General features: G+C 35.7%; 1 protein-coding gene across 1 annotated transcript; it reads left to right on the forward strand.

Moving 5' to 3' along the window:
- On the forward strand, nucleotides 1-26,464 carry pkn2b (protein kinase N2b). Its single transcript, XM_016249751.1, has 21 exons — nucleotides 1-422; nucleotides 9,363-9,517; nucleotides 11,888-12,011; nucleotides 12,109-12,263; nucleotides 13,364-13,577; nucleotides 15,070-15,255; nucleotides 16,556-16,670; nucleotides 17,770-17,908; nucleotides 18,010-18,085; nucleotides 19,497-19,671; nucleotides 19,931-20,051; nucleotides 21,488-21,609; nucleotides 21,713-21,788; nucleotides 21,966-22,057; nucleotides 23,102-23,278; nucleotides 23,388-23,450; nucleotides 23,537-23,613; nucleotides 23,714-23,856; nucleotides 24,712-24,819; nucleotides 25,013-25,093; nucleotides 25,177-26,464. The coding sequence occupies exons 1-21, from the start codon at nucleotides 29-31 to the stop codon at nucleotides 25,378-25,380; spliced, it is 2,997 nt and encodes a 998-aa protein (XP_016105237.1). The 5' UTR covers nucleotides 1-28; the 3' UTR covers nucleotides 25,381-26,464.

Raw genomic sequence — 26,464 nt, forward strand, 5'->3', positions numbered from 1 at the left:
GACCTTGCCGTTACGTTGCATCTTGAGAATGATGCTACATTCCAGGATGCATTCCATGTCTCTGAATGCCTCGAATAAGTGTAAACATTTTTGCTATATCTTTCTCTCTCCTGCTCCTCAGGGTGATACTCGGGGTCAGATGGTTTCAGAACGTCTTGGTCTTGGCCAAAATCTGGACCTCTCGGACACCATGGTCCAACAAAAGCTGGATGAGATCAAGGACCAGATAAAACGAGAGATCCGCAAAGAGCTGAAGATCAAAGAAGGAGCTGAGAACTTGAAGAAGGTGACCACAGATAAGAAGAGTCTGGCTTATGTGGACAACATGCTTAAAAAGTCCAACAAGAAGGTGGAGGAACTGCACCAGGAGCTTCAGGAACTGAATGCGCACATAGTGGTGAAGGACCCAGAGGAGGTTGTAGGTATGGCTGAATTCACTCCATCTGTCTCTTTAGCTTTTGTATTTATTGTAGCTTTTGTTTTTATTCACTGACAAAATTGTACTGAAAAATTACCATAGTACAACCATGTTTTTATTTTTTTGTAGTAGTAGTAGTACTAGAGCTGAGCGATATAGCTTAAAAATTATATCTTGACATTTTCCAGCCATTTAACAATTCAAAATTTCTTTATTTGCACTGAAATGGCTAAAACAATTAACTTGTTTATAGATTTTTTTTTTGTCGTTTAATCTGACAAACCATAATTTATAAGATTAAAATTGCTAAAAAAAATTGCTTTGGGTGTCCCGAGTAGTGGTCTATTTGGCACTATTATGGATATTTGGCATTTTTCAAATATCGGCATTGGCCGATAAGTTTTTGTGCTTGGCCGATGTGTTCGAGGCGGGACTTTTATTTTGACGGTGCTGAGAACGGCAGCGCCTGAGCACACAGTACTCACATTCTCCCTCTTGTTTACTGTCGTTGTTAACAGTTCTGTCTAATACGGATAGAAGTCTGTCTAATAACCAGATAGAACGGTTAAACAAAGGAATTAATGTATACAAAAAGTATTATATAACGATTGCTTTTATATTATTAGTAATAGAAAGGCAAACATTATAATACTTTCTCGTTTGCCGTCAGCATTAAGCAAATACACATTTACATCATTTAAACAAAACTTTGAATGACTAATGAGCATTTAATTTCACAAACCTTGCAAACTTAGTCGCAAACTAAGTGTGCATTATTATCCAGCATGATCGTGTGTTCTCTGTGTGATGGTCGGTCCGTGTGAATTGAATGCTTTAAACTTTAAACTCGTGATTTCAAATTATGCTGCGCTTTATGCATTTACCTACTGTCATATTCATGCCATTTTCTCTCAATGTACACAAACGTCCCAGAATACTGAGTGCCCTGTTGGTTACAGTGTTTACTCCCTTTTTAATTAATCAGTTATAATATTTTTTTAATTATGTAAACAGTGTTTACTCCCTTTTTAATAATTATATTTTTATTAAATATTTATTTATTTGTGAAAAATACTTTGTCATCTAATGTATAAGTATGTTTAATTTACACATTTATTTTTTAATCCATATCTTCTAAAAACAAATTATATCGGCCCCCCTGCTTTCCAAGATATAGGCATCGGCTGTCAAAAAAACAATATCGGTCGACCACTAGTCCCGAGTTCGAGTCCCGGCTTCCGGACCTTTCCCTATGCCATCCCCCTCTCTGTCTCACCCACTTTGCTTCCTGTCCACTTACTGTCCTATCGAAAATAAAGGCATAAAATGCCAAAAATATTAAATCAAAATCCTTTTTTTAATAATTTTTTTTTAAAAGGCTATAAAATAACTAGCTAAAAATACATGTTTTTCATTAATATTTAATCATTATCTTTCACATGCACTAATATATCAATCCATATTTATATTTACCAATGTTTATGTTTCCTTATTTAAATTTCACTTGGGTAACACTGGGGAACAAGTGAAAACCAGTTGATTTAAGCAGATGAATTTAACCAATACATGGAAATGAATCACTTACCAACTCTATTGCAATTGTTTTCTACTAAAGTTTAAATCCGAAATGCTATTACAACTTATGTGTGGCAAAGATGGATGGCAAATCTAATTTGACATGGCCTTCAAGAAATTAAATGGCCAAATCGTTGAGAATATCTTTCTCAAGCCTGACAGGGTGCCATGGTAATAAAATGGTTTCATGGCAATGCCATGTTTTGGACTGAGATAATACCGTAGCGTTCTTTGAACTATGTTGAGGTACCATGTAAATAACATGGTATGTAAATATTGTTATCATTATAATGGTACGCATTCAAGTATCATGTTATTACCTTCTCATGATGTTACTGTACCTTCGTACAACCACAGCACTTTATTTTGTTCTAGTGTGGTTGTACAGTTAAAGACTTTGTGTCCAAAACAACAGTTATCCATGGATATTACTGTACCCTGTAATATAATGCTGAAAAAAAAATCACCACAACAAAGAACAATGATAATGATTTGCCAGGGGTTTAGGGATTATCCAAAATAGAAGGTTTTGCATTTGAGCTTTTGGTTATACAGGCTTGAATATTTATATTGTTGCTTTTTTGAACCATCAGGTAGTTTTAGAAGGAAGAACACTGATTATTTATGTGGCTGTCTTTATTTCCCTATGAACCTTATTGTCAATAATATTACAATAGTGTAATGTGACTCAGTACCTGACTCAGAACCTGAAGTTGATCATCAATGAATGCAAAAAAGCAGTATGACAAGAATGGATGAAATCTTTGCATCCTTGTGTGTGTAATAGGGGTGTAACTGTACACGTATTATAAAATTTTCGGTACGGGTTTTTCGGTTCGGTCCGCATGTCTACCAAATACAGCGTTGGTTTAACCACTTCATGAGTGAAACTTCATTGGAAACATCAGGTGTCCACAGCTCATCAGTTCGCTAGAGAAATTAAGTCTAGAGAAGAGCTTTTCGTGAAATATAGACTATATACTCATTATATTTTACTTAGTTATTGTCTTAATTATTTAATGTATATTTAAATGAATCTGTTATGAAAAAGTTATGAGAGCCACTGTAAATGATTATATTTTAACAACAAATAACTTTTTTATCATTTAGAAGTTAATTTAAAAACTGCGTTATGTGCAATTTACATGTTTTGCATAGATTTTTGTTTTGAGCGTTGATTATTATATTTAAAAATAAATAGTAATTAAATTTAAATCTGGGCTCTGTTGTTAATTGTAACCTTGTAAAAGGGCTCCCTGTAGTTTAGAGAATAAGATGAGGTAGATTTTTATTCCTAAGAAATAATTTATATATATATATATAATATAATATAATTTAATTTAATTATAGTTACATTTATTTAAAGAAAGAGCAGTTTGTTCAGTAAACCACTGTTTTATAAAAAAAAAAAGCAATTTTATGTTTAGTTTTTGCCCCTGCTGTACCAAAACTGTGCTGAACCATGAAGTCAAAACCGAGGTCATATCTGTGTACCGTTACACCCCTATTGTGTAAATGTTGTATTATGCTCATGGCATTGTGGGTTATGACTTATATTATAGTGTGACTCTGTGTGGACTTTGAGAACATGATGAATGCAGACTCATGATTACAAGGCTGTATTTTTTATTTTTATTTTTTATTTTTTTGCTCTGCTGGTGCTACAGGGGACTTCTGTTGTTAGAAATCATGTCTTTTAGTTTCTCTGAATGCACATGCATTTGTTAGTGTCTCACCAGCTGTATGCCTTTTCTCAGTTATTTTAGCATTCACACCAACAGATGATGACATTGTTCATTCTAAGCACGCACTTCAGTTATGTTCCGTGAAGGATTTTGTTTGGCTGTGAATGTTTTTATCATTCATCACCTGGAAAGAAAAAAAAAAACAAAGTGTTAAATCATTTCTCTTTGTTGCTAGCATTGTGGTGTGCTTGCTCTCACAATTAGTATATACAGTATATATATACAGTGGGTACGGAAAGTATTCAGACCCACTTAAATTTTTCACTCTTTGTTATATTGCAGCCATTTGCTAAAATCATTTAAGTTCTTTTTTTTTCCTCATTAATGTACACACAGCACCCCATATTGACAGAAAAACACAGAATTGTTGACATTTTTGCAGATTTATTAAAAAAGAAAAACTGAAATATCACATGGTCCTAAGTGAGTGGATCAGGCCCAGACATTTCTTGACTCTTTTTAGTTCAAGGGGTATGTTTGCTGTATATGGTGCATTTAGAGGCATGTTTTTATTGGTCAGGCAGAAGCAACCTGCCCATCTTCAAGAGAGGGAGGGTGATAGAAGGATTAGAAGAGAATTAGGACAGGAATTGTGTCTTTCCTGGCACTTAGTAGTGGGGAAACCCATGGCAAATGTGAGACTTTTCCTGGTTAGTAGGGTTGGGACAATATATCGATATGGCGATATTTCGTTGTCCTTCATGCGATACGAGAATCGATATCTGGCGCCAAATATCGATATTTTACTACAATACAATACTACAATTTACTACAATATATTACTACAATAAGGCGCTTTATGTAGATTTCCCTGCTCCCAACATCTAAAAAATGTGTGGAAATCGCAGCTGCGCCATTTCCACCTTCTTTTCAAAGCAGCTGAGCAACCATGAACTGCATTCTCTATGAAGATGGGGAAGCACGAGGAACAGAAGGATAAACAGATTTCCAGCCACTGTATTAACTCTACTACTCTATATATGTTTATGGAGATAAAAGGAGATGGCGATTAAAAAAAACTGCCCCGGAACAGCTATCAGCGTGGACTGTAGGCATTGATCACGTTATTATTGCAGAGCACATATGGAGTCCGTGAGTAGCCTAACCTCTCCGCTCGGATCGCAGGTGAATCTCCCTCACTATATGAGTGAGAGAGAGTGGCGCCGGCGCGTCCAGTTTTGTCAACAAAACTGGATGCTCTCCTCGCTCTCAGATATTACAAGTGCGCGTTAGGGCACCGACCAGCAGAAACATCTGCACTTATGGCATGGACGACGAAACAAAACCTCGTCAGAGCCGTAATGCGGCGCAGAAGTGTGCAGTGTGTTTGCTTGCCGCGCGTCTACATTTGAAATAACGAACCTGAGCGCGCAAAACACACAATGTGAATGGCTTTTTTCCCCCCTGCATGTCATGTGCGCGGGGCTCCGTTTTTATGATTAGAGGAGAGGAAAGGTTGAGAAAGCACTCCAGGTAAATTTTGAAATGTACCAGGTTTATATATAGGCTATATATGAAGTTGATAAGCAGTTAAATGCAAGCTTTTAGTAAGTCCAAGAATAAAATGATTAATTTCCTTAGTATGTTAAATTTGATTTACAGAACTTTTGTGCTGCTTTCTAACAGTTTGGACTTGAATAAAGAGAGAGAACTTGCACTTAACCTTTTCACAGGCATTTTGTTTTCATAGTTAGACAGATATCGTGATGTATCATTATAGAATTGTCTAGCAATATATCGATTATCGCAGAATCACTGTATCGATATTATCGTATCGTGAGCCATGTATCGTGAGGTACCCTGCGATTCCCACCCCTATTAGTTCCACAAATGCTTCATTGAATCACTGTTCTGTGTGTTTATAAAAGCCATAATGTTATGTTATTTATTTGTGTATGTATTGCTGCAATCCATTTTCAGCTTTTCAGATATGTAGGAACTAGTCAAATTGTATGTTGCAAACTTGCAGGCAGTTGGTTTGCGCTTTCCTTGATTCAGTGATTCGCTCACCAAACTCCAGGAAGTTGTAAGTGTTTACAAATAGGAGTTATTCTTCTAAAGTTATATGAATACCCTAAATTTCAGTATGATTAGCTGAAGAATTCCGATTTACATTTCTTGATTTTTGTTTTGAAGTTGTAATACTAAAGTCATAAGTACCACTACTTCATTCCAAAGTGAATACTTCATGTCTGTTTACTTTATGCATTTTCTCGAGAATTGAACCCATGACCTTCATATTTGTTAGTGCTGTTCTCTACCAGAAGTTCTTCATTTGTCAATGTACAGTAGTTCAGTATGCATTCAATTCTTCAAATGTGGATCATGGCAAGATACTACTATAAATGCAGTATTAATATCAGATACAGATTGAATGTTGTTGCAAGCATGTAAACAGCAAAAATACATGTACAATCTTTTTTTTCTGAAATATAGTCTTCTAACCTGTGTCAAGACAAGGAACATTTAAATGCATTAATTCAGTGTATAAAACCGTAAAGGAAGGCACTATAAACTTGTCCGTGACACTTTTTTGTGATGCACTCAGTTGGTTTTGCGTGCTTATATTTTAACAGGACATTAAATTATTGTGCAGAATAAGTGAAATGGAATATGTGAAATATATGTAAATGGTGGAAGTGAACATCTCCAGTATTTCCATAAGACAATAGCAAAGTGAACAAACATTTATATAGGAATATTCTGAATTCTGATACTCTCTGTGTGTGTGTGTTACTAAGAAATCTGAAATAATCACTTTGCAATCAAGTACAAAGAAGGAATACATGGGAATTCCCAACATGTGAATCATGCAGGGAGTTGTCTTCTCCTTGGAGGAATGAATTGCATTCTTGTTTTGTCTATTTCTAACAAGGTCAAATGAAATATTTTTTTCATCTGTCAAATTATTAGATTTGTGCATTTGAGCATGGTTTTATTTACAGGCCTGCTTAATAGTCAAACTACAGTAGTATTATCTAGCTAGTCTTCATACAGTAATGACTGGCAGTCATTTAAATAGTTTATAATAGCAAAGAGCTATAAATTTGCATATTTTGTGTGTGGGTAGTTGACAACCTATCAATTGACCTTTTTTAATTAACAAGATCAAGATAAGGAACAATGAATTTTAAGTGTATTTTAGTTATTGTTTCATGTTTTTAATACATTTTAAATAGTCCTGTGCGGTGTGACAAATCCCATCATTAAGCTGTCTGTATTATTAAAAACAGTACATATAGTCCATTGATATCGGGTAATATAAGCCGCTGGTCTAATAGCTAATTAGTAACTTGATATTTTAAACGGTAGATTTAGTATTGCATGTCACATTTCACCTACCATTTTGCTGGTGTCACTGATTATTATTGTTTTATTAATATTAATGTTTTGCCTTTCTCCTCTATATGTCATGACAGAGTTGTCATAAACAGGGCTTCCACCTTACCTTTGCAGGTGTATAATTTGTGGTTAAGTGTTCTTGTCAGGACATGAGTGGATGATCTCATCATTCTGAACCTCAGATAATCATAAAACAAGCCTTAAGTGCATGGCATGTCTGTGTCTTAAAGTTTCAGAGAGAAAAATGTCAAAATTAGCCATAGGCCATTTGTGTTAACTTGATCAAGTTCTAAATTGCATGCATATTTTAGTAGTTTTAGTATTAGTCGTTTAGGTAAAGATGAAGCAACTTTAATACTGGCAAGTGGCAACCCAGTTTTGCTCCCTTCGTTCAGATTTTCTCCTGAGGTGTTTTCTGCTCATGTTTGTGTTTGCTCAATCTTGTGCAAGATGTTCCATGATGGCCAAGTTGTTCTCACAAAGAGTCTTTGAGAAACTGGCTCACTGTCACCTGAGAGAACATTTGCATTTTTCCTGCCTGCACAAGTCCTTCACTGGATGTCATTATATCATTGTCATTTCTCTTTATTACACAATTCATCAAACACTCAGTAAAAAACGTTATTTGGCTACACATTTGAACAAGTTGTGAATTTTTAATGTTCTTAATATTACCGATATGTGTTTAATATACCTTAAAATTGTTTTAATAGTATTACTTTTGTTATCACAACAAATATATCCTTAGGGTTTTTTCACCCTCTGTGTAAGCATTAGACCATTGTTTAAAAAAGAAAGAAAGAAAAACACACTTCACGTTTCTCTGGTAGGGGAAAAAATATTCTTTATGTAGTCTCAACCTCAGACATCACAGACCATTTACTGACTGTCTCTTTCATATGCAACATAGAAAGTACTTTCTTGATCTAGCAAGCTCTAATCTCACTGGCTGATTTAACATAAACGGTTTTAACCTGAGGTGCTTAGCTTAATGGTAATTAAACAAAATATTCATTAACTATATATTTAAAGTATTAGTTCACTTCCAGAATAAAGATTTCCTGATAATTTACTCACTCCTGTGTAATCCAAGATGTTCATGTCTTTTTTTTTTCTTCAGTCGTAAAGAAATTAAGGTTTTTGTCCATATAATGGACTTCAGTGGTGGCCAAAAGGCTGAAGGTCCAAATTGCAGTTTAAATGCAGCTTCAAAGTGCTCTACACGATCCCAGCTGCGGAATAAGGGTCTTATCTAGTGAAACGATTGGTCATTGTCTTAAAAAAAATAAATATATATACTTTTTAATCACAAATGCTCGTCTTCACACATTATGTAGTCACGTTGGAAAGGTCAAGCATGACATAGGCGGAAGTACCGACCCAGTGTTTACAAAGCGAACATGCAAAGAAAGTCAAATGCCCTTTACAAAAAAGGTAAAACGACCATGTTGGACGATTTTGAAGTTGGAGGAGAAAATGAGATTGAGTTTTTTGCCCTACCCTTCCTTTCTGAACCGGAGTACACAGACGAAGAGCTAACCAAGCATGGCCTTTCCAACGTGTTTACGTAATGCTTGAATTTGCGGACGCGCAACGCAGAACTAGTGCAAGACGTGCATTTGTGGTTAAAGTATATACATTGTTCTTTTTTAGAAAATAACAGATCGTTTTGCTTGATAAGACCCTTATTCCTCGACTGGGATCATGTTGAGCCCTTTGAAGCTGCATTGAAACTGTGGAGAAAAATCCTGGAATGTTTTCCTCAAAAACCTTAATTTCTTTGCGACTGAAGACAGAAAGACATGAACATCTTGTATGACATGGGTGTGAGTAAATTATCAGATTTTTTTTTTTTATTCTGGAAGTGAGCTAATCCTTAAATAATTTATGTCTTCTTGTAAGTAGGTGGCTAGAATTACCTATAATCTGGACTGGGCCTTTTGCCGTTTAGTTAAAAGCCTGGCTTTGTAAGACCTTTATCTAAAGGTTTTCAAACAAAATCAAAGCTTTTAGCATCATGTGCCACATCAGTCACATTTTATTTTTTTCCAGTGTAGTTGTTTGTGGTTTACTTTCATAAAAATGACAGCGTGCTAATGCTAGCTGTCCTGCATTTAGCATTTTCTACCTGCACTAAAGGATCAAGTGTGGGTTCACCAATCTTGTGTGTGTTTCCTGCTCATATGTTTAGTGTCATTTCTCCAACATTCTCAACATGCTGTATTGTTTTTTTTAGTGTTTTGTTAACTCTTTGATGTCGATTTGTGTTTGTTCAATGTCAGAGTACCCGCTAACCCCAGACACCCCCAAGAGTGAAGCTCGGACATCCACCAACAGTAGCAGACTGGCCGCTCTGAAGAAACAGGCCGACATCGAGCTCAAAGTGAAACAGGGAGCGGAAAATATGATTCAGATGTATTCCAACGGCTCTTCCAAGGTAGTAGTCTGCATTTAGAGGATCTGTGGTGTGTGGTTTGTGTAGACTAATGTATTTGCTTGTGGTACCAACAGTTATTTACATGGACATGGAATCTCTTTTTTTTGTGTTGTTACAAAACAAAATTGCAAAAATAATTCATTCAATAAAACATTCCCACATTTTGCTATTAAGTAGTCCTGCCCCAGACTCATACCACTTGAGCCAATGCAGTGTTGGGCTGTTTAGAATGTTTTGATGGCGCCACTGTTTACATTTTTCAGTTAAATCAACTTTAAAGTGAAAAACTTGTAACCTCTACATATTAAGATGGAATAGGAAAAGTATTTCAAAAATACACGTCGTCTTTATATTACACTAAATACTGTGCTTTGCTTTTACTCCCAGAGAGGATAAGCCGTTTGATCTCTTAAAGATCTTGAGAGAGAAGATTCATCCCAAGAAATGAAAACAGATGTTAGCAAACATGTCCTAAAATTGAGTGAAATCTCCTCTCCTATTTCCAAAAGAGGTAAAGGAAGCCAGACTAGACTCATTTATACACATATGCCAATGTCATGGTTGTAAACCCCTAGGGTGCAGCTGACATTAAGGAGAACTGGAATAGAACAGTTCAGTTATGTTTCTCCACCCTCCCCCTCAGGAAATCGGGCTTTGGTGCTAGTTACTATACATGTAGTGTGTTTCAAAACATAAATGTAGGATCAGCAGAATCGTTCTCATGGTTTGGTTTGGCTTGGCTTCGGTCTAGAGTGTCTGATCCTCCTTTTCTCCCTTTTATCAAGAACGACGCTGTTAATTAAAGAGGCTCTGTGGCTAAAATTAGCATCTAAGATGTTCTGAGTTCTGTTAAATCAGCACAGTCTTTTTGGTGATTTAACAGAAAAACATACTCAGCACTATGGCACATGACTTCATTTGACTCGCACTGATTAAGCCCACGACTGCTCCGTTCAAGAATTTCAAAGGTGCCTTTTTTGCACCACTTGTGGCACCAAAGGGAATTGCTAACTCTGTGTCTTCCAATGCTAGGCCAAACAGGTAGTCCCTTCCCAAACTCGCACCATTGATTGGACTGTGGGGAAAAAAAAAACAAATCAACTGTTTGTTTTTTTTTAAGTGGTGAGTCCTGTATGCAGGTTCCCAGCTGCTTTAGATATCCGGAGGAAAGGCCTCTAAGGTAACGTCAGCCTCTAATGGCTGCTTACAGGAAGTTTAGTCCATAGAGGTTCCTGACTCACAGTCACTAGACTTGAATTCTTGGTGTGACAAGGAAACATCTCTTTACACTTCAAACACATTATGTATGGCTTTGTTTTTAATTGGTGGATTTCACTTTTAAAAAATGTGAGAAATATTAAGAATAAGAATTAAGATTAAGGTATGAGAGGCCATGCTATAGTCTATTGTTAATGTAGTTACAACTAATGAGTGTTTGGTATGCCAGGCAGCCCCTTCAAGTGTGACTATGTTTACAATACAGTTAGGCCTCAAGGACCATTTTTTATAAACAGTAATACATTTTTAAAAAATCAGAACACATTTTTATTAAATCAATTTTTAGGGTTGTGACCAGTATTTAAGGATATGTTTAAAGGAATTTTTAGGTTGCATTAAAAGGGAACTTAATGTGTTAAATACAAAATAATGTGATTTAATGTTCAAATATTTAGGGATGTATACCATTGTTTTCCTTCTGCTTGCTTGAGGATGTAGTCCCTGACATGCAAACAATAAGACCATGAGTGCTGCATAGTAATCTGTTGTGAAATATTGAAATATATAAAGCAATCATTACTTTATGTACATTTAAATAGAAATGAAATGAAATCTTGATTTGTGCACTACTGTTCCAAAGTTTGGAGTCTATAAGATTATTTTAATCTTTTTATATGCTCACAAAGGCTGCATTTATTTGATTAAAAATATAGTAATATTGTGAAATATTATTACTAATTAAAACAACTTGTATTTTGAATAATTTACTCCTGGGATGGCAGAGCTAAACACCCATTACTTCAGTCTTCAGTGTCACAGGATCCTTCAGAAATCATTTTAATATTGGTACTCAAGAATCATTTCTTATTATTACCAGTGTTGTGCAGTTGTATCACTCTTTCCACAAAAATATTAAGAAGAAAGTTGTTGTTTTTTAGGATTGTTTTATGAATAGAAATTCAAAAGAACAACATTTATTTGAAGGTGTATATCTCCTTTTCTGTTTATATTTGTATAATTGATTTTATGAACTGTGGATCTGCAATAAGAAATACTTGTCATTATAAAGTGCCGTTTGTGCATATTTTATTCCTCTGTTCATTTCTGAACTCCTCTTCTGTTTTTATTTTCCTCCTGTGTCTTCATCTGTAGGACCGCAAACTGCTCGCTGCAGCTCAACAGATGCTTCAAGACAGCAAGACAAAGATAGAGTTCATTCGAATGCAGATTCTCAAAGCCAGCCAGACCAGCGAGATGAACTATGAGAACAATGACTGTATGTGGTCTAGCTGATTTCCTCTGTAATTATATCTGTGATTTGCAATTTAAATGGACAGGAGTGTGGTAATAAAACATAAATCTGATGTTTGCAGTGACTTCAAGCAAGCCTATAATCAGTCCTCTGGACCTGAGGATAGAAGAGCTCCGACATCACTTCCGGATAGAGTCTGCTGTGGCAGAAGGTGCCAAGAATGTGATGAAACTGCTGGGAACAGGGAAAGTGACGGAGAAGAAAGCTCATTCAGAGGTCGGCTCCATTTCTAAATTGTAATGATTTTTATAGTCGCTCTTTATCATTTTCCTGTGCTTCATATAAACACTTTCATGTCTGCATCTATTTAATCCAGTTATTCATTTAATGATGCACTTTTAATTGCCTCTGGGGCCAAATGTTTAGAGCTTTTCTCACTTTACACCATAATTGTGGTATGACTCAGGATGGTTAAATGGTCTGTAAAACTATTGTTTTATTCCTGTTGTCAGTTTCCTGTCTGTTGGAATTAATTTTCATTTTAAAATGTGTTTTAAGTGATTTGTTTTGTAATACAATACATAAAAATGTCACGCCTGCTACCTCACAGGAAGCAGCTTTCTTTGACAACGATAGACTCCATATGCAGGGAAAAACATTCAAGCTAGTTTCGCATGATAGCAGTTAATCAGAATACTGGCCACTGAAAGAAATTTGTGTGCCTCTGAATCATTATGTATTTGAAGATGTTCCTGTTTGCTCACCTGGTAGAGGTTCATTTTAGGGCTGCACGATATCGGAGAAACCCGATATTGCAAAGTGTTGTTTTTCTGTGATATTGCGAATAGAAAAAGACAAGTATTTTCTCCACATGATTTGAATAGCTCTATTTTGAAAGAATTAATCAATCTGGAATTAATGGGATGAACATCTGATCTGAATAGAAAATAAAAATAATTTTATGAAAGCTGAAAAACTGACTTCACTCTGAAGACATTTTCATGGGAACCATCCTTTTAGGATTGAATGGTTTGGAAAAACTTATAATAGTATTTCAGATTTTTGTTGTGCTTCTTTAAAAAAATTATAAAATAAATATATTGAAATGGTACTATTGTACTGTAAAATAAAACAAAAAATAAAGTATTTATTAAAAAATATTATTTCACCGTATTTTACCGTAATTATTATTTTAAAGTATTAAAATTATTATTTTATAATAATAGTAATAAAAAACATCATCTACAACAGTTTCTGGTATAAGATCATTTGTCACAGAAATTTGAATCCTTGTTCTCTGAGGCAGCACGGTCACATTCAAAATGTGAGTATTTATATCTGTATGCAGTTGTAAGCACTGTCTAACTTTCTTGCAGGCTCAAGCCCGCTTGAATGAGTCCAGTCAGAAGCTAGACCTTCTGAAGTTCTCTCTGGAGCAGAGACTCAGTGAGCTGCCCAAAAATCACCCGAAGAGCAACCTGATTATGGAGGAGTTAGCAATGGTGTCTTCCCCACCTCTCAGTCCCCGCCATAGCATCATGTCCACCAGCAACAAGTACAGCACTGTGGCCAAACCTGCTGCTCTGACCGGTAACAAAACTAAATCCGTACAGTCACATAGTATTTACTGTTCCCATTTTAGATTGGCTTTAGAAATGACAACTTGTAACAGTTCAAACCTATTTGTACTGGGAGCAAAGTGCAGAAGTGAAGTGAATCACAAAACAAAACCATTTTTCACCAAATATTTGTCTGAAAACCAAATTTACTTCACCTGGAGTGGCGCAATGCATTTTTTTTGGATAGTCTGCCATTCATAAAACATAGAGGTTCATCTTCAAAACCCAAATTAAGAGATTTCTGTGCCTCCGTTGAAAGTCCATTCCACCAAAACTGTGATGCTTCAAAAAGTTCATAAAGAGCTTGTAAAAGTAATCCTTATGAATTGATTCATAGCTTTTATTCAAATAAGATATTGATCAATGCACATCAGATATGGTCAATGAAAGCTCAAAGGTGCTCGCTTGTTGCACAAGAACCAATGGTGTTTGTTGTCGCACGTTAAGCAAGTATGTTTGAACTCCCATTGACCATGTTTGATGTACTCAATGTATGTGCATTGATCAATGTTTATATGTGAATCAAAGCCTAAATTAAATCGGTTTCATATATATATATATATATATATATATATACAGTATATAAATTATATTCATCATATAAAGACTACACTGCGATTCACATGAATAACTTTTATGATCTCTTTATGAACTTTTGAAGCATCAAAGTTTTGGGAGTATTTCAGTCTTTCAGGTTTTACTAATATCTTCATTTGTGTTTTGAACAAAAGTTATGGGTTTCAGGGGGAACTATTCATTTAAAGGTTAGTAAACCAACTTGAAAGAAAAAAAGAGAAAGCAAATATTCCACTATAAGAAAGAGTCTTCTTTTATTGTTCAGTGATAAAATAGCACCCCCAATTGTACTGGAGTATATAGGACAAAATCCATATGCTTAAATGTTATTGGTAGATGGCGTTGGAAGAAGTAAAAATAAAAATCAACCTATACATGGGGGGAAATTCTGCCAGTTTCACACATTTCATCTCCATGAATAGATCCATGGGAATTCATTGTTTCAATTTATAGTCTTGTTCACTGCCAATATTCACTCCCAGTGTGAATAGGCTCTCCAGTTCTTTTTCACAACACATGGTACTGTGCATTCAGCCCTGTTTGAGAGGGGCAACAGCTGTCTGAGTTTAGGCATGTAAGAACTACATTCAGATTTTCACACTGTGTTTACGCACTTGGCCCCAGTGGTCCCTTCCACCACCCTTGGCTTTATCACACACAACTTTGACCTTCACTCTGAAGGAGAATGAGAGCGCTTACGTTACCATTATAGACTCGTAGTGCTTTCCATATATAGCTCTAGAACCACTGCATGTGTCTTGAAATAGACATTTACAATTGCTTCCACACTTATTATCTTGTGTTAATCAGAATAGATGTGTTTGGTGATTTACATCTCCGATCATACAGAACTTTGACTCTGAGTTGGGTTTGTTGTAAATCTACAGGCACATTAGACGTAAGGCTCATGGGCTGTCAGGACCTCCTGGAGAACATCCCAGGTCGCTCTAAGACAGCATCTGTTTCTCTGCCTGGCTGGAGCCCCAGTGAGGCACGCTCCTCATTTATGAGCCGAGGAAACAAGAACAAATCTGGCAGCAGCCGAACCCTCTCCAAGTCCGATGATCTGTCCAGTTGAGTGGCTTTAATTATTTATTTATTTTATGCGTGTTGAAAATCCAAGTTAATATCATTCCTTAGAATCTTGAATGGCCATTGTACTTCACCGTTTCATTGTGAAGCAGAACAAATAAGAGTTGCCAAAAAAAATGTAAACTAAATTCAAAAACACTAGACTGTGTTTACAAAGTGAAATGCTGCAATTTGCCATCTTTTTCCATCTTCACTCATTGTCTCTGCCGTGATTATGCTTTTATTCTATACAGGGTTATTTTATATGGAAAATAACACTTGTTCTGACTTGGAGTGCAAGTGAATACATTGCCATTCAAAAGTTTGTCAGTATGATGTTTTTTTGTTTTAAAGAAATAACTACTTTTTATTCAACAAGGACACCTTAAATGGATCAAAAGTGGCTGTAAAGACATTGATGTTATAAAAGATCTTTATTTAAAAGTAATGCTGTTATTTTTAGCTTTATATTTTTCTAAGAATCCTAAATAAATTATCACAGCTTCCACAAAAATATTAAGCAGCACAGCTTTTCTTTCAACTAAAATATATATATATATAAATTATATAAAAAGAAATGTTTCTCGAGTACAAAATCAGCATATTAGAATGATTTCTGAAGGCGCATGTGATACTGAAGACTGGAGTAATGATGCTGAAAATTCAGTTTTGGCATCACATGAATACATTACATTTTTAAAACAGAAAACAGTTACTTTTAAATTTGTAATTGTAAATTTCACAATGTTACTGTTTTACTGTATTTTTGATCAAACAAATGCTGTCTTGATGAGCATAAGAGACTTTGCTACATTAAAAAAAATCTTGCCAACCCCAAACTTTTAGATGGATTTGGGTAGTAGTAGGACTGTCAGTCAATTCAAAACATTTAATTTAATTTATTACGGTTTTACATTGAATTCAATTGCTATCAATTCATTACATGATTAATAACTGAATTATCACAATTAATAGCATATATCACCATTTGCTTAGATTATCTCCCTGCAATTTCAAAAACATGGAATCAAAGAATCTATTTTTATTTATTTTTTATTTTTATAATATATGTATTTGTTTTTATTTGTTTTTTATAGTCTGTTTTTTTTTTATTATTATTATTTTGATCGTATGCCTAATATCATATTGATCATATGACTAATGTCTTTGGGTGTATTTTTATTTTCATCACAGCTTTTTAAATAATAAATCACATTAAATCAATGTATTAAATACAAATCCCTAATTCATGTTTCTTTTCTAAAGTAATAGACTAAGAGTTGTTTTGTACTGTTATGACAGATGAAATCAGTGCCGTTCTGAAGCTGGACAACACAGTTGTGGGACAGACCCATTGGAAGCCAGTTAGCAACCAGTCTTGGGACCAGAAGTTCACGCTGGAACTTGACAGGGTAATGCATGAGAAATTGCATAAAACACACTTGTCAAACCACAATCTTATCCCATAATCCTCTCGACACATGAGTAGATGAGCACACATATACACACATGCTCTCCATTCCTGCCGCTCTCAATTAACTTTGGAAATGTTAATCCCAGATTTGACCCAGTTCTTATGGAAACTCAGACAAGGCAGATCAGAAGTCATCGTTCATAATCTCTTCACTCACATACATAAATATCTCTCTTTCTCTCCCTTTCCCTATATGTTTGTTATTGAGTCACTCTCAACACAAGCAAACCTCAGTTTGCTTTTATGTTTATGACATTGTTCATAGTTCACAATCAGTATTGTTTCTCTGTTTTTTCAGCTTGTCCTTTATAATGTATCTCCATTCCTCTACATTAAGAAATGGGCTGATGTTGTGTTTGCTTTGTATTCTATTTATTTTTTAGGGTTAATTATTGGATGAATTTACACACACGTCTGTGGGTTTGGGCTTGCTTTTTGCTATGTGACGGCATAAGCGTTTAATCTCATGGAAGGCAACGTGAGAGTTCTAATCAGCAGTTGTGCAATGGCAGACAGACTCTGAATAGACCTGTAAATGTCAAACCATTGGCTGTGAACTAGTAATACTCATAAGTGGTAACTGTTCGGCATTTTTACTTGTTCAATAAATTAAGAAAGAAAAGCACTTGACCAATGCATTCCTAAATACAATTATAAACTGGCATTTTAAAACGAGTTATATTTTGATCCATTTATCTATAATTTTACATTTTAATTGAGTTGAACACATTTTTAAAAGTCTTTTGTCAATTTGAAAAGTGATTTATTTATTTTGTATTTATTCATTCATTCATTTATTTTTAAACTAATATATTGATTATTTAATTTTTTTTTTACTGGCACTTCTAGTCCTCATTATGCATTATTTGGCGATCGGAAGTACAGTTTTTGCAAGCAACTACCCATAGCTTTCTAGCAATTATAGCAAAGCCCTGGCAACCACTCAATACAACAATGTAATGAAACTATACAGAATTTTTCATTTTTTAAATGTTTTTAAAAGTCAATTATGCTCACCAAGGCTGTATTTATACACTTCAAGGTGTGTGTGTGTGTGTGTGTGTGTATATATATATATATATATATATATCGTTAAGTTTTTACGGCTGGAGGACTTCCTGGACAACCAGCGTCATGGCATGTGCCTTTACCTGGAACCGCAAGGAACACTATTTGCTGAGGTACTTTCATTTTGTCATCACACACAGACATGCAATATACCAGTTTGATGGCCCTGTAGAGGATATTTTTATTGAGATTATCTCTACCTCTTTGAATACAGGTTACATTTTTTAACCCAGTTATTGAGAGGCGACCTAAACTACAAAGGCAAAAGAAAATCTTCTCCAAACAGCAAGGTAAGGTTATGAAGTGGCAAATATGCTTCAGTGCTGAGAAGGCTTAACAAGTTCACTCAAACAGATTAGATTAAGCAGCCTACTCTTGACACAGTTCTGTGGTTCAATATTGCACTGCTGTGGGGCCGGTGTTTACACAGTGAAGTCAGAATGAACTTTGACCTTCGTTTGAACTTTTTTGAACCATTAATAACAAAGAAGGTGAATAGCTGGTTGAGAGGCTTAAGCTCGGTTTCAAATTTGTGCCAGTCTCACAAATAGTGCTCTCCATGGGAGACTCAAGTCAAAAGTTTTCTGTTAGCATTTTGCTAAGCTTACAGCACAATAATGTTATAAGGCTATCTCAAGGCCTGTCACGTCAACACATGTTTTGGCACGTAAATTTGGTCTGGTTTTTGCATGTGATTTGTCTGTTCAGAGCAATGCGGGAAAAAAAGCTACAAACGGGCTGAATGAACATGTAAATTAAGTTTCTGACAGTCGGTGGCACACAGAAAAGTAGCAATATGTTTATCACACTGTTCTATCCAACAGAATATTCATCCTGGTGTGAACTAGTGCTGTGTTCAAAATATCGATACGACAATGTATCGTCACAGAGATTTGACGATATGAGTATCGATATAGCTGGCCCTGTATCGATATTGTGGCACGTGTGCAGCAGTGGACCACGTTTAAAATTGAGTAGAAAAGTGCAAGGTTTCTAAAAAAGAATGAATAGAGCATCTGTTAATAATCTGGCCGCAGAGGAACACAACTGGGTTGCCTGATATAAAGAGACGTAAACCCCAAAACAGAGCTTTACACTTGCGCAATACGGAAATATCTGCTAAGTGTGCTACTTATCTTTGTCAACCTGGCAACCATGTGCACGCGCTTTCTCTTCACTGTGGATAAACGCGCTTGCTTTCTGAAAATAGCGGTTAGCTTGCAGTTTAGCGATCTCCACTTCAAGTCTATTCTCAGAAAAGTGTGATTCATCAACTGTTCATTTACGACACAGATAGAGAGAGAGAGAGGCTGTGTATGTATGAATTACCACCGTTTTGCCGCGTTTCTCTATTAACAGTGAAGCTGTGGATTTAATTCCTTTAGAAACAATGATGCTACCAGCTCCTTGTTGAGAAAGATAATGTAGAACAGTCTTTCACAAATATTCAGCCATCCTGGATTTGCTTTCTCATTGAGCTTGTCACAGAGCATTCTGGGATTGCATTGTCCATGAAGGATAAATGCTATCTTGTCTCATAATTTTGCTAAAATAAGGTATCTTAGACCTTTTGGAACAACTGTGTCTACAGTGCATTAATAGAGTGCCTACATAAACAGCACACTAGGAACTAATATTATCTGCTGTTCAGAAGTTTGCTTCTGCTTTCTTCATCTCATACATAAACCTTGTTCCTCTCAGGTAAAACGTTCCTGCGTGCCCCTCAGATGAACATTAACATCGCCACCTGGGGCAGATTGGTGAGAAGAGCCATTCCGTCAGTCAATACCTCATTCAGTCCTCAGGCTGATCTGGGCTCAGCATTGAGCTCTGAAACAGTACCCATCGGCCACCCAGACGCCCACTCCCTACCCAGGTACATATGTGTACCAATTCATTCCAGCTCAACCACAAAGACTCGTCTCCTAAAAAAAAAAGCAGAAAGCCCTCAAATTATTCCACAGTCTTTGATAAACAATGACTAATCTGTCTGGAAACATAATTGGTGCACTATATTTAGATAATGAAATGACTTAACATTCCTTCTCCATATCCCAGTGTTTGCATTCCATAATGTAGCTATTTTGTACATTTCCAGACCCCAGATATTTTATGATTTGTCTTCTCTCCTTCAGCGACCCCACTGTGACCAAATTAGACTTTGACAAACCAGTCACCCCTTCCTCAAAACGGCACTCCATCGAGATAGAGGAAAATGTATCACCAGATAAGATCGCAGATGGAAAAGAGGTGCAGGTAATGGGGTGTTTGCATTAAAGGAATAGTTCACCCAGAACTGAAAGATATCATGGTTCACTCTTGTTGATCCAGACCCATCTGACTTTTTTTTTCCTGTGGAACACAAAAGGAAAAGTTTAGCTAAATGCTGATACCATTCTTTTCTATACAATGAAAGGGGATGGGATGAAAATGGGGTGGAAAGCTTTGGGTGAGGAAAATACATTTAAGTCATTATTTACTGATAATCTTGGCAGCAGATTATTTAAATACACATGAAGGTGTAAGAGATTTGAGAAATCTCATTAACCTTCACATTTATTTAAATATGGCATGCCAAGTTGTTTCATATGAAGTTTGATGTCAATTATTTCAAATGTTGTTGGTTCTGTATTTTAACAGATAATGTGTGAATGTGAGCTGCTCAATTTGAATATTATGTGTATATTCCAGTGGTTCTCAACCAGGGTACTGAGAACCACTAGGGGCCTTGGCAAACTTCCAAGGGGGCCTCAAGATGAGTTCAAACTATTTAAAATAAGACAAAACAAGCTTTAAAAAAGCAACTAAACAACTTTTGGATATTTCTAGAGATCTCATCTGTAATGTGTGCTTTCTTTGCCTGAAGAAGTCACAGAAAAATCCTAAAACACAGATATGCACTTTTAATAGTTATGCTAATCCCTAAAATATTTGATTGGGAAGAAATGGTGAGAAAAGATCTTTAAAAATCATTTTCATTATCCAGTATCACTAATGACAGGAAAGAGTCGTGTACATTCATTGGTTAAAAAAACCTATTGGTTTAAGGTTGTTTAGAAGAACCTTAAAACCTCTGGAATGCTGACATTTTATTTATAATTGTTTTAGTTACTTATTTAAATCTATGGACACTCCTAGTACCTGTAAATAAAGAAAGGTTGAGAACCACTGGCATATTCAATAAAATAATCACATTACATTTATGTTATATTACGTTTAGTCATTTAGCAGGCACTTTTATCCAAAGCGACTTACCGTACTAATGAGGACAATACCAACAAAAGGGCAATAATATGTAAGTGCTGGGAACTCTAGTGTGAGACTGTATTTTGTCTTTTAGAAAAATGCTGTCTATGTGTGTTTAAGTAATCACATTAATAAGATTATAAAGCAAATGTTTGCAATCATATGACTTGGAATTTAGTGCACAAGTAGATGGTATTTAAATGGTGTCATATTTTGGTCCTTGACTACCTCTGGTCACCATTCACTTAGATTGTATATTAAAGAACAGCTTGAACATCCTGCCCTACATGTCTTTCTGTGTTTGATGGGCAACAATCATTCTTATGGATTTGGAACAATATGATGACAGAATCTTAATTTTTGTCTGAACTGTCCCTTTGAGGCAAGTATTATTAATAAGGCGAGTTCTCTTGCAGTACTGACTCTTAAATGCCTCTCGCCTACAGGATGCCCTAGCGACCTTTGAATTCCTGAACAACACAGTAGCTAAACCAGATTATGACAGTCTGGTTGAAAATGAGCAGCCTGACCTAGAACTGACCGAAGTTCAACAAAAAACTGAAATAAGGTAGTTTGTTCCCCATTTTTTGGATAACTGACATCACGGCTACATATAAACATGCATACATTAATGGTATTCAAATGCTCAAAGTGTGCGGTCATGCATTTAGGGAAGAAGAGGAAGTTCAATTCAGTTTGACAGACTTCAAATGTGTCGCTGTTCTGGGGCGTGGCCACTTTGGAAAGGTAAACTGACACTTGCTTTCACATATGCAATAAGGCAAGCTGTGTAAAATTTTCAATTGCGCCATAAATGTACAGTACATTAACCATTTGTGTAATAATATTGAGGATTATCTCTACATGCTGCCACCTTGTGATGTGATTCCTGCAGACAGTTTCATCTCTTTAATTATTCAACAGGTTTTACTTACGGAGTACAAGACCACTGGAGAAATGTTTGCCATTAAAGCTTTGAAGAAAGGTGACATTGTTGCAAGGGATGAAGTGGACAGGTAAAGGCTATCTATGTGTGTTTAAATCAGATAAATGTACAACTTATGACGATGCTTGAAGCATTTGTAGAGGCATCAGATATCGTATACAGTGGGGACTGTTCTGCTCCTGTTTTATTTCCTGTTATTATTAAGACCAAAGAGTCAGAGTTGTACTCTATAGACACGTTGGAGCCACCATACAGAGTGTTTTTACAATTTTTGTCTTTTTATAAAGTGTAGTTAGTATTTTAGCACGTCACATTCATTCATTTTAGTCCATTTTACTTAAATGCCATTTAAATAACGTTTTAGTTGGCAGTGTGTAAAATTTTAAAGAATTTTATTTATTAATATAAATGTATATGTATATTTGTTGTCAGTAATTGATTTTAGATTAACTTATTTAGATTGACACTGTAAGTCCTCATGCTAACAGCTTTCTAACTTGCTGTAACTTGTAATTTCCTGATTTCCAGTGTTCCATTTTCTCCTCAATGATTTTCTCTCATGTCTTATCTTTCTAATAAAGAGGCTACAATTAAAAAATGAAATTCAAACTTTTTTATATATATATTGTAGTCAACATTTGAAGTGGATCAAAAAAGTTCATCAAAGTTGTCCGAAGACAAGAACGGGGATTGTTTTGGTTTTAGGATAATCCACTTCAAATGTTGACTACTGTATATATAACCTATATAGAAATGTGCATACATTATCAGTAGTCACAGATAGTCAACATTATATGCATTTGGCCAATTGACATTCCAACATTCCATTTGGCAACATTCAATTTGAAACATATATTCTGTTATAATTACTATGCATGCAGTTAATGTGGCCATGTTAATTGACAGACTAAATGGAATGATTCTACTTATTAAAAAAATAAATTAAAAAAAAGCATTCGTCTCACTGAATGACAATATGATGTAGAAAATCTTAAATATAGCACCTAAAGTAAGTATGTCTCATCTAAATCTTAACCAGAAAGAAAGAAATGTATGTTAATGGACGTGTTTTGTCAACTATCCATTTATGCTTCATATTAATATCTATCCACAGCCTCATGTGTGAGAAGAGGATCTTTGAGACAGTGAACAGTGTTCGGCATCCGTTCCTGGTGAACCTCTTCGCTTGTTTCCAGACCAAGGAGCATGTGTGTTTCGTCATGGAGTACGCAGCAGGAGGAGACCTGATGATGCACATTCATGCAGACGTGTTCTCTGAACTGCGCTCTGTGTGAGTGACTGAATTTACTACTGCTGCTGTCACTTTGATATGATCGTTTCCCACTTAAAAAGCCAAAAATTGGATTTCCATCTGAAATGACTTGTTTTTATGTCCTTAGTTTTTATGCTGCTTGTGTAGTCTTGGGGCTGCAATTTCTGCATGACCATAAAATAGTATACAGGTAAGTGTCAGTCCTGGATGTAAAAACAGAAGGCTTCATGAACGTTTTATGAACCACATGTGACTGTCATGAACTTTATTCTGCAGGGATTTGAAGCTAGATAACCTTTTGCTGGATACTGAGGGATATGTCAAGATTGCAGATTTTGGTCTCTGCAAAGAAGGTAGATATAATGTATTTTTATTACTAATGTTACTTATCTTTGTGTGATTTATGCGTTGTCAGTAATGTGGGTGTAACTCATTCCATTTCCAATCATGTAGGAATGGGCTTCAGAGATCGCACTAGTACGTTCTGTGGCACTCCTGAGTTCTTAGCACCAGAAGTTTTAACTGAGACGTCGTACACAAGAGCGGTGGACTGGTGGGGTCTGGGAGTTCTCATCTTTGAGATGTTGGTTGGAGAGGTATGATAGATGGAAGGATACTTGATTGATCCTTAATTAATGTTCATGTTAACTTGTACTGTCGGTTGGTTTTTAAAAAAAAAACTAATTAAATATATCATATCACAGTAAATTAAATTAATTGCTTGACCCCTAAAAAGATTATTTACGTTAATGTGCGTGATTTAAAAGAATTTATATATTACATTATTGCTTCAGATGAGTAAATCTTTAAAAAGTCATAAAATGTAACTTGAGAATTTTAGTGACTTGAGAACTGTTAGTATTTCTGAATAATTGAACCAAAGTCTGTCACTGGTTTACAGTCCACAGCAATCCATGCAACAGAGTTTGTCAACCTGCCTGATGTAGACCAATGGACCGTTCGCACAGAACTTGTTCAGACATTCCATCTGTGCTATTTGACGTCTCACTGTTTTTTAGCGTCTCGCTCTATGGGCACCATGTTTTTAACACAGTGTGTCAATCAGTTCAAACTTTGCAAAACGTCTTTTTAGGTTTCTTGCATTCTGTTCCATTTTGTTGCAGTCCATCCAACTGTTTTTTTTTTTTTTTTAAAGCAAGACTGCATCGCATGTGAGCCGTTCTCAATGTGGTTAGGTGTGTTGCTTGTGGTGGTTGCAAACTAAAAAAAAAACACAAATGTGATACTTCAGTCTTAAATTGTGAATATACATACAGGTCAGAGGGCACAAAGAATTGTGTGTATTTTTAAATGCATAATTAGCAATTGCATAATTTAGTTACACTAATTGCACATTAAATAATTATTAACTACAATAATTAGAATTTGAATAGACATTTTTTTCCAGTACTTCATTATCTTAAATATTCTTAATATTATTTTAACTACAGTCCCCATTCCCTGGTGATGATGAAGAGGAGGTGTTTGACAGTATTGTTAATGATGAAGTTCGCTATCCAAGGTTCCTCTCCACAGAAGCCATTTCCATAATGAGAAGGGTATGTTTGGATGTGTCCTGCTACAGTTAAACCAATTTTCCTAGACTACAGCTCATTTTATTGTTTAAGGCAATCCTTAAAATCACAACACAGCTTTATTAGAAAAGACTCTTCGTTTTTGGCACTTTTATATTCTCCATTTAATTGACCAGCCAAGTATGTTTATAAGCTTTAAACATTCTTTCTTATCCAGTTGTTAAGGAGAAATCCAGAGCGGCGCCTTGGCGCTGGGGAAGGAGATGCAGAGGAAGTAAAGAGGCATCCGTTTTTCAGAGTAGGCCATCTGTTTAACCTGTTTTTTTATTTTCAAATGTCACTGAAAATCTCCTTACCACACGTTTGTTTATTCTTCCTCAGAATATGGATTGGGCAGCACTGCTGGCAAAGAAGACCCGGCCTCCATTTTTGCCGACTATCAAAGGCCGTGAAGATGTTAGTAACTTTGACGATGAATTCACCTCAGAGGCACCGATATTGACTCCACCTCGTGAGCCGAGGGTTCTGACAGTCAGCGAGCAGGAGATGTTTGCAGACTTTGACTACATAGCTGACTGGTGTTAACCCAGATCCTCATGAACCCTGTTCAAACATGCTCAACACTGAACCAACCGAACAACTCCCTCTCTGTAGGACACATTGGAAAAGAAACTGCTTTCCGTCTATGCTCTTATTGTGCCATTTAAGGGATTGGCAATAACCTGTTTTAAGAAACAAGAATGAAGTGGTTGAGTCTTGGTAGCCCAATGTGGCATCTTTTTATTGTCGGAGCACTGGGACATTGATTGGTGACCATTAAAAACTTGAGGATTCAACAGGATCAACTGCAGCTTCCCTCTCCATTTTCCACACATTTTCTCTGCGTTTAAAAGCTAAAACGTGCCTACTATCTTCAGATTTGGGGGTTTTCGACACACAACTGAAGAACTGAACCCGACCAAGACATAAAATTACAAATTCTTCACTCCATAATAGGAGCATCTGACAAGACGAGCAAGCTCAAGGGGAGTTCTCTTGAATTATTTTCTTGTATTCCCTTTAATGCCTTAAATTATTTACAGGGCTTCCAAACAATAACTATCAGGTACAGAAAACCTACCAAAGCATTCCTGCCAAATGTTGTTCTACCCATTTTATTGGATTAAAAAAAGATCTTGGCCAAGAGCACAGATAAATGAACTTGAATTTCATCAAGGCAAAATGAGAGAAAGCTGCGATTTAATTGATCTTTTGAGAATTTCATCTTTATAAAAGTATCCTTGTACTCTAATCATCAAAGGAAATGTAAGTTATAGTTTTATACTGTATTTTTAGAATATTAGCCATTTGGATCTGCTGTATGTTATGACAATGGTTGTACACATATATATGAATGGTAAGATTATCATTTTGGAGGGCAGCTCACAGTTGAGAGCAATTCTGAAATTCTCAAATGGAATGTAAAAATGTATATTCATGAAAACAAACAAACAAAAAAAGTATATTTTTTGGCATGTGGTCATGCCAAAGCTGGCTGTATGTTTTATTAGTTGACCTTTTTAAAGGATATTTGTAGTCTGTTTCAGATCTTTGTAATTTTGCAACGATTTCTCACAATTTAGCCATTTCGTGGTTGCGTATGTCAACATTAAACCACCTTTAATAGAAA

Source organism: Sinocyclocheilus grahami, unplaced genomic scaffold (assembly GCF_001515645.1).
Source record: "Sinocyclocheilus grahami isolate Dianchi unplaced genomic scaffold, SAMN03320097.WGS_v1.1 scaffold951.1, whole genome shotgun sequence".
Taxonomy (NCBI): Eukaryota; Metazoa; Chordata; class Actinopteri; order Cypriniformes; family Cyprinidae; genus Sinocyclocheilus; species Sinocyclocheilus grahami.

What these genes read in the sequence shown, in the direction of transcription:
- pkn2b (XM_016249751.1), top strand. Translation starts at nt 29, where the DNA reads ATGATGCTACATTCCAGGATGCATTCCATGTCTCTGAATGCCTCGAAT. An exon ending in CAGATGGAAAAGAGGTGCAG is followed by an intron (nt 20,052 to 21,487) that starts GTAATGGGGTGT and finishes TCTCGCCTACAG; the next exon opens with GATGCCCTAGCGACCTTTGA. An exon ending in CAACAAAAAACTGAAATAAG is followed by an intron (nt 21,610 to 21,712) that starts GTAGTTTGTTCC and finishes TCATGCATTTAG; the next exon opens with GGAAGAAGAGGAAGTTCAAT.